At 40.3% G+C, this 8,569-nt stretch overlaps 1 protein-coding gene across 2 annotated transcripts; it reads right to left on the reverse strand.

Annotated features, from left to right (window-relative positions):
• Positions 1–211: 211 nt before the first annotated feature.
• On the reverse strand, positions 212–7,984 carry LOC147306084 (specifically androgen-regulated gene protein). 2 transcript variants are annotated; one of them, XM_086276275.1, is made up of 5 exons: positions 7,845–7,984; positions 7,527–7,602; positions 4,679–4,863; positions 2,704–2,866; positions 212–2,595 (listed from the first exon to the last, which is right to left on the reverse strand). In XM_086276275.1, the coding sequence occupies exons 3-5, from the start codon at positions 4,727–4,729 to the stop codon at positions 1,085–1,087; spliced, it is 1,725 nt and encodes a 574-aa protein (XP_086132401.1). In that variant the 5' UTR covers positions 4,730–4,863; positions 7,527–7,602; positions 7,845–7,984; the 3' UTR covers positions 212–1,084. The 2 variants fall into 2 exon arrangements, with proteins under 2 accessions (XP_086132401.1, XP_086132402.1); XM_086276276.1 differs by lacking the exon at positions 7,527–7,602 and having other exon boundaries at positions 7,845–7,977.
• Positions 7,985–8,569: the final 585 nt, after the last annotated feature.

The raw sequence follows: 8,569 nt of genomic DNA on the forward strand, positions 1-8,569 counted from the left end.
CAAACCGTCGGCTCGTAAATGAGCCATCATGAGCAGCAAAGATGTTCCATGAAGGCTGAACCGCGAGGTGAAAAACAGGTTGTACTAGTTCACTCATCATCACATCAGATAAAGTTGCTGAGGCTGAGCCACAAAACTGGTGCCTCAAGTTTCGATTCGATACTTGAGGTCATTTTTTTTTTTTAAAAATGACCAAAAGGAGTCAAAACAATGACATTCAGAAAGCAGTCAGTTTATGGTTTAAATAAAAGATGCAATAAATGCCTGCACCTTGTCGACCCATTAACTCCAGACATGTAGCTGCTATGTAACAAGCTTATGCATCATTATTCAGCCATGCAAAAAACCTTTTAGATCCTTCTCACCCAGTGCTCACCGACTATGTGCTTTGAGTTACGGTAAGGTATGTTCCCGAACATCCCTACCCCATATCCACTGATTTAAAAAGAAAAACAACATCTTCTAGTTATGATACAAACTCTACAAAGCAAATAGGTTCAGTGCAGTTCACAGTAAATGCACAAATCTGAGTACTAGCCAGCGGTTGGTAAAAGGAAACAAAACCAGACAAAAAGTCTAACAGACTGTAGGAAGTGAAAATCAAATTACATAACACAACAGCAACACATGGAAGTACCTAAAAGGAGAAGTACAAAGAGACCCTTTGAAAGCACACAGCGAGGGACATTAAGAAGGTTACTTCACAAAATAAACTGAAATGACTAAATAACTCGCTATTGTCTCATAAAAGCAACATCATTTACTTTACAAAAGTACATATATCACAGTGACAGTTAATGAATATTAAAAATATCCTTGACTGCTAGTGCTGTGGGGAAAAAACATTGGAAATAAGGTTGTACAATATAGGTAAAAAGTACATTCAATAATGTCCTTGACAGTCATTTAATTCCAAGTTTTGTCAATGCAGTAAAATAAAAATGCATAAATATGTGGTTAAGCTGCTTCCTGAAAGCTTTTTTTTTTTTTTTTAAACTGTCCATATTAATCACGTAGAAAACTCTGGTATGTCTCTTAACATACATCATCTTAAAGTAGTCTGACAGACAAATGAGGTGCATATTCAATCTCTTAGCAGTCCGAGCTTCTTCAGGGCCCCACGGCGGTCCTCTTCATTTTCTGAACGAGGGCAGATCAGCACGCTGATACCTTGTGATCGAGGCAGTTTCTGAGTGTCTCTGGAGTGATGCAAGGCAGTGTGGGCAGGCAAGGCCTTCTGTGAGGCTGGCTCTTTAGTAATGGAAGGCTCTGCCTCCAAATCCTCTCCTTGAGCACTTGAGAACTCCTTCCTACTCCCAAGAGAGGCGGGGCGCGGTCGATGGTTACGCAGCTGGTTGAGGTTCTGATTAATGCTGGTGCCCTGACTGGCCTCACCGTAGTCTTGACCTGCTGTATATCTGCTTATACCCACCTCAGTGCGCCCGAGGCTGGCTGATTTGACCTTTGGCGGTGTCAGCTGCTTGACCAGGCCAGAATAGGTAAGAGAAGTGGCATCTTTGACAGCAGATGGTTGATTTTCTGAAGGAGAAAGCTCAGTGGGGTCACTGAAATCAGCAGGTGCTGGGAGAATATCAGGATCCAGAACTGTAAGAGCAGTAGAAGTGTTTGATGGTAATATAGCACCAGGGTTCAAAGGCTGGACAGTAACAGAGGCAGGGGGAAGGTTATAAGACTGTGATGATGGTGGTTCATTTGGAGCTGCAGGGCTGATTGGAGGAGAAGAAGAAGAAGATGAAGCTGCCCAAGACACTCTGGTTTTGAGAGGAAGTTTAGAGCTCTGGTTTGAGATCGATTCTTCCTCCTCACTGCTTTTAAGCAGGCCGAGCTTTCTGAGAGCCTCCATGCGAACTTTGTGAGGATCCAAGAATGGCCGCTGTTCACTGCTGTTGAGCACTGGATGCGCTGAGTTTCCATCAGAGTTAGTCATCTTGTGAGATTTCAGAATAATGTTGGGGGGCAGCTTTTTAGGCTTTGGGGCCACAACAGGTGGACTTTTGGGCTCTGCACTTTCAGGAGACGCTGGAGCAACAATTTGTGAACTTGTGAGCAGACTGAGAGACTCAGGCTGAGGTTTGATTTGAGGCACCTTGGTCACAGGGCTTGTCAAATCTTTCTTGACAGAGGCCCTCTGACGAATCTGCTCCAAATCAAAGGTTATTCCCGGCTTTTTCCTGGAAATTCCCACAGCTGGAGTAAGGTCTTTTACGTTCACAGGCTGTGAAGGAGAGTCAGGTTCATCCCTAAAGTTTAAGGGAGGTGGAATTACACTCAGATCAATCTCAGAGGTGTCAGTAGATGGTCCTGGACAAACAATTGTACTTTTGACACTCTCAGGATCAGCATCTTCATTTGTGGCTGAGCGTGACATCTCAGTCTGTATAGCTGATGAGTGGATTCTGGTATCAGTAGAAGATTCAGGGATTAGAGGACTGACTTGTGGTTCAGAGATTTGATTTAGCTGAGTTTTTCCTTCTGTGGCTAATGCTGTGGATGCAGGTGGTGCTGTGGGCACTTCATCACTTAGAAATGATTTCTGGTCGCGTTTGGAGCCATTAGGCATCAAAGTGGAAATGTCTAATTAAGAAAAACACAATTACAACAGTTAGTGTTGCAGCACAAACCGTGCATCTGCGATGCAAATAAAGGTACACAAGAAAATATACACAACAGCACATCACATACCATTTACTCTCATCTGATCTGCTTTTTCTGTTAGACTCTCATGATGTGATTCATCATTCGATACGCCGCTGTCCTCCTGCGTCTCCAGCGCTTCGATTGTTTCTTCCAGATACGTGAGACACGCCCTCTCCTCTGCAGATAAGTGGTCCATGCTGTCTTCACTCTGCACAAAAAATGAAATTAGATATTTTTTCCTATCATGTGTATTTTTCATGACTTTCTCAATTTGGTTCTCATATTTTCACACAACTGTTTCGCATTTCTTAACGCTTTTTTAAAAATACCCAATTGTCCCCATACAGTTTTAATAATATAACATCTTATTCAGTTTGTCATAGGCTCTAATTTAAATTACCACACAGTGCTGGTGTGTGGGGCGGGAGGAGTCTGCCAGTCATGTTAGAAGAAGAAAGACTCCACTACTGCATTTATTAGCAGGATAGGGAACCTCCCAGACTGGACGTTATCAGAAATGAGAGTGTCACGAGATCTACCTGAAACAGCTGAGTTGTGCTCTGATCACGCCACAAATAAAAAGCTATATTGCAAGCTCCAGTCTCAGCAGCAATGACCCTTCTCATAGCGTGAAAAACTCCACCTGCTGATGTCCAGCATTCAGCTGGAAAATCCCGAAACAAAGACAGGCGGGCAGAAACTCCTCCAGTCACATACCAGCATGCCCGGAGCATAGCATGAGGCAAACTAGGTGTGATAATTGCCTGTATTATGTGTTTAGCTTCATTAGTTTGACTTGTTTCTAGTGACAGCTTAATTTGCATTGGCAGCAAAAAGTCAGACTTGTTCCTGATGGGTGCTGGACTCCATCAGGGCTGTCCTTTGTCAATGATTTCTAAGGACAGTCAAGGGGTAGAGGGTGTTGAATTCTGTAGTCTCAAGTTCTCATTTCTGCTTTTTGCAGACGATGTGGTTCTCTTGGCTACATCAGCCAGCGGCCTCCAGCTCGTACTGGAGTGGTTTACAACTGAGTGTGAAGCATGAAGAATGAGAATCAGGACCTACGAGTCTAAGGCCGTGGTTCTCAGCCAGAAAAGGGGGAAATTCTGTGTAGTGACTCACTAGTCTCCTCCAAAGGGTGTCTATGCTCACCTGTAGAGATAGAGTTGGGAGCTTATCTGGGAGGGGCATTGAGTACAACTACTCCTTTTCCTCAAAAGAAGCCAGTTGAGGTGGTTTGGCCTTTGACCAGGATACCTCCTAGACAAGGTGTTTCAGGCATCTCCTAGAGGGAGGAGGCTTTAGGGCAGACCCAGAGCAAACTGGACGGATTACATTTCAGGGATACCAACTGATTTTTGCGTGTTTATTTCAGTTATTTTATATTGAAGTCAAAATGAAACTGAATTGGTTTCATCATATAAATTCACCACAAATAATGATTAAACTTACTGGCACCAGAACCAAAGGATGATAAATAAGCTTTTAAGAAATAATGTAGATTAAATCTGTAAGATTAGGCACAAAGTATGCAAATTAATTGCAACTTTGCCATTTTTTACCATATCTAACAATACTCCAAGAAGAAATAACGTTTACTATTGTGATTTCTTCTTACAGTAAATAATTCTTGGGAACCCAGCTGGTAGTCTGTGTGTTAAATATGCAGTAGTTCAAACAGATCCAAAGGAACAACTCCCATCCATCTCCTAGTTTTCTCTTATTCTATATTAGCCTGTTGGAAAAAAATTATTTCAGGTGGCTGCTGGTGTCTGAGGGCTTCAGATTGTTTATACTTCATTTATGAAAACATGTGCTGAAACCCTTTGAAAGCTCCTCACTGACTAAACATGAGAACCTTTCACCAATTATAAATTCAGTTCCTCTCATCTCTCAGACTTCACAAATCTCAATTATTTCTTTATTCTCTTCCAGTCGAGGAGAGAAGCGTTTGTGTTTGTTCTGTACAAGAGAGTCAGTAATACAGACGACTGAGATAAAGCGCTACAGCGGCACTCACATAGCCAGAGTTCGTGCTGATTACGCTGTCCGAGCTTCCTGCGCTGTCCATGTTGCTACGGGAACACCACCTGGCCACGTGTCACTCTTTGGCTTTGCACATGAAGGAAGATGAGGGCATCACATGCTCTTCGCGGCCCTGTTTCGTTTGTGTAAATCTCACTGAAAGTCTGTCTCAGGAAAAATCTGAAATGTCAAGGACAAAAGCATGAAACTACAATCAGATGAAATTTGTGAGTCACTACTATCTCCACAGTGGAAAATGTTCATTTCTTTGACCACTGACTGATGAAGCCTTAGTTTGAGGCTAAATATAGCTAGAGAATTAGTTGGTAAACAAAACAGCATCTTTACAATTATTGTGATAAATTAAGGTCATAAATTACAGCTGATAGTTTAATGATCCTCATAATGTAATGGCCGTCTTATTTTTGTAACATGATTCAAATGTGCTGTCATGGTCACTATGATATATTAAGCAAATCTAGTTATGCTAATTGAGTCATTAAATAAAATAATGGTTGAGCTAAAACTTTTCGCCTTTTTTTTTTTTAAAAACAACGTGGATCGAGGCACGCATTAAAGGAGAGTAGCTGTGAAATGGAGAATATTTTCAGTTATGCATATCTGTCATGCATAGTGATGTCTTTCACAGGAAACAGATTAAATGTTTCATTTATTAATAATTAAACTCACCTGTATGCCAACAGAAAAGACCTCTTATGGAGACCTCTCGCATATTTTTAAAAAAAATTAAATTTTTGAGTCAGTTTCTAGCAAAAATGCCAAATATCTCAGAAATTTGGCATCTTCAGACTTATTAATTTTGCTTGTGCTTAATTGTGCTTTCCTTCTTTTTGCCACCTGTAACAGTGTATTTATGTATTTATAATTCATTACTGGTTTGGTCTTTAAGATATTTCTACAAATCAGGAAAATGAACTCGTCATCGCAAGCAGACAGTGCTGTCAGCATCCCTTAATAATCAGTATTTCAGCCATTATGATATAACAATCAAACGCTCTTACTTGCAAATACACACGGTATACCTCACATCATGGCAAATTTGTGCTAAGAATCCAGATATGTTGTGTTACAGCATGCTTGTGCCTCCGCTCCCTATCTTTTGCGTATCACTACTGGCAAGTCAAGGCATGAGGAAAGTATGCTAGTCGCAAAAAAATAAAAAATAAAATAAAAAAATCAACCAAACCAACAGGTTGATTCTTAATGAGAGCGTAAAGAAAAGGCAACTTCAAGTAGGTGTTTTTTAGGGCTAGAGGAAAAATTGTCGACAATGGTCGTCAAAAGTTTTTTAGCTAATTAACTATAAAGCTAAATGGGTCAGACAAATTGATAATTTTACTTAAAAAAGCTATTTTACGACCTGGTATAGAACTTCTTTACCACATAGTGCTGCAGCCAGTTCAGGTATGTTTGTGAAAGCACAAGCAACACCATTATGTTGATTAAAAATACAAGAGTAACAGAATTAAAGTTTCTTTTCATACCCTGCTGCGCCTGCATGCAAATTATCCCCCAAAATAACATGCTGTGTGTCACAGCTTTAGTTTATTTGTGCAATAGTAAATTAATGTGGTTCGAGAAGTGAGAGAAACTCAGACACTCAGAGGCTCATTCAGCAAAAAAACAATACATAACTCTGTCAGAATAAGAATTACAATGTACATCGAACATTCTCATAAAAACAACACTTAAAAAAAGCTTCCTGTGGGCCCATAAAGAGCATAATTTTATTGCTGCAAGTGAAAAATATTAGAAATATTACTGAACAGTAAGATTGGGTAACAAGTGGGGGATTTTCTATGACTTTTGTTTTGAAATCTTGCATCTAATTAAAAAGCATGTTTTTTAAAAGTAGCATTAAACACTACATTGAAGAAAATGAAATACATTTTTAGAGGACATGTAACTATTTTTCAATTTTACCGTCAGCTTTTTCACCTCATTACTTTTAAGATTTGAGTCATGCAAAGACAGTGACAGACTTTTCCTTTGTTCACTGAACTTATCAGCTCCATCTTCTGTACATGGCACTTTTGACCTGATGACATGAAAACTTAGCAAAGGCAGCTGATGAAAAACCTGATCATCAACCCCCACATTCCCACATGTTTTCTGGAAACAAAAGCTAGTTGACAAAGCACACACCGGCCTCCCACAGTAAGCAGCTAATTATTGTCCCTCCCTTTGTCCAAACCTGAGCAGGCAACACCTCTCAAACTGGAGCACTGGCAAAGCACACTGCACCCACAGCTGAGTCAGGATTTAATAGTGACAGGAATGTCACTTTGCCTGCTTCCATGTCTTCGACACAACTCTTAAATGAAGCCAAACACATGAGCGGATGAAACCTTTAAAATATTAAAAGGGAGGATCAGCTCCAGGCCTTAAATGTGAGAACAGCTGCACAGTTTGTGAGCTAGACTTATTAAAAACCCAGGATAATGATTGATAGCTTTTGATAACAAATCACAGTGCCTTATTGAAAAACTCAAAAATGTTAAGTATGTATTCAAGGTTAGCCAGCCAGAGCTGGTTTAATGATTAACAATAAACAAAGATTCATGGTTAACATTGGGTTGTGCAACTCACAGCCTGTTTGAGAGAACAAACATGTCTTTAATGTTCACACTTGTTCCATTAAAATGACTGTTAGTGACATTTATGAGCAAATATTTGCATTAATCCTGACTCAGATAACCAGGGTCTAAACACTATGGTCAGTTGTGTTATCTCTAAAAACAAATTTAGAGCATAAAAACTGATAAGTAATGCATATCGGAGCATTTCTGATACTGATGTTAGTCTTTTGCTGAATATCTTACCCGTCTCTCTATTCCTGCTGCACTCTCCTCCACCCGAACAGACACAAAATGACACTCCAGGGTCAAAACTTACAAACTAAGTAAAAAAACAAACAAACACAAAAACATTATGTTACACCTGATGGTAAAATCTGCTCTGAACAAATCGAGCGCACACACTTACACACACGCACCACTCTAAATGATCACTGTATTTTCATAAAGTAGACTTACGAGCTTTCACACAACTTTATTTCGTCGTTGCCTCCATTGTAACCCATGATTTCACCCTAAACGAGCACATTACGCTTTTAAGAGGACAGTTTCCTGATAACTTACCAGATATGCGCGAGAAAGGTCGGTGAAACTGCGCTGCTGTCAGTCCATAGCTGCGGTGCACCTCACTCCCCCGACAGTGCTGTTCCTGGAAGTAAAACTATGCGACTGGTAGTGACAGACGGGAGAAGTGTGAGAGGCTTACGGCCAGGTGAGGCAATTAACTTCCGCACAGGTTGGTTTGTGGCCAATCAGAGAACTGGGCGACTGAGACTTTTCCAAGGAAGAGCCAATAGGAGAACAGCAGTAAAACGAGCGAAACCTCAAATGATTTTTCACCTTTTACTTTTCTGTGTGGAATACTGTCACTTATATTAAGTTATTATAACACTATATATCACTATATATACGCATGTTAATAACATATTTAAACCAATGTACTGTAATTCAATTGGATTTGCATAGCGCCACATCACAACAGTCGTCTCAAAGCCCTTTACTTGTAAAGTAAAAGCGCTACAATAATACAATATAATATAAAAAACATGAATAATACAATATAATTTACAATAATAGCAAAACCCCAACAATCAGATGAGGCTCTATAAGCAAGCACCTGGCAAAAGTGGGAAGGAAAAACTCCCTTTTAAAACCTTTTAACAGAATCAGGCTCAGGGAGGGGCGGCCATTGTCGCCACCTGTTGTGGATGAGGAGAGGGAGGCAGGGCTAGAGACAAGCTGTGGAAAAGAGCCACGGTTTAATAATAAGTGATGATAAGTGCAGAGCG

This window comes from Aulonocara sp. 'chitande type north' Nkhata Bay, linkage group LG20, assembly GCF_057382095.1.
Source record: "Aulonocara sp. 'chitande type north' Nkhata Bay isolate Kocher_YH1m ecotype deep benthic linkage group LG20, A_spYH_male_GT1.1, whole genome shotgun sequence".
NCBI classification, from domain to species: domain Eukaryota; kingdom Metazoa; phylum Chordata; class Actinopteri; order Cichliformes; family Cichlidae; genus Aulonocara; species Aulonocara sp. 'chitande type north' Nkhata Bay.

What these genes read in the sequence shown, in the direction of transcription:
- LOC147306084 (XM_086276275.1), bottom strand. Translation starts at nt 4,729, where the DNA reads ATGGACAGCGCAGGAAGCTCGGACAGCGTAATCAGCACGAACTCTGGC. An exon ending in TCAGCACGAACTCTGGCTAT is followed by an intron (nt 2,867 to 4,678) that starts GTGAGTGCCGCT and finishes TTTTTTGTGCAG; the next exon opens with AGTGAAGACAGCATGGACCA. An exon ending in AGATCAGATGAGAGTAAATG is followed by an intron (nt 2,596 to 2,703) that starts GTATGTGATGTG and finishes TTTCTTAATTAG; the next exon opens with ACATTTCCACTTTGATGCCT.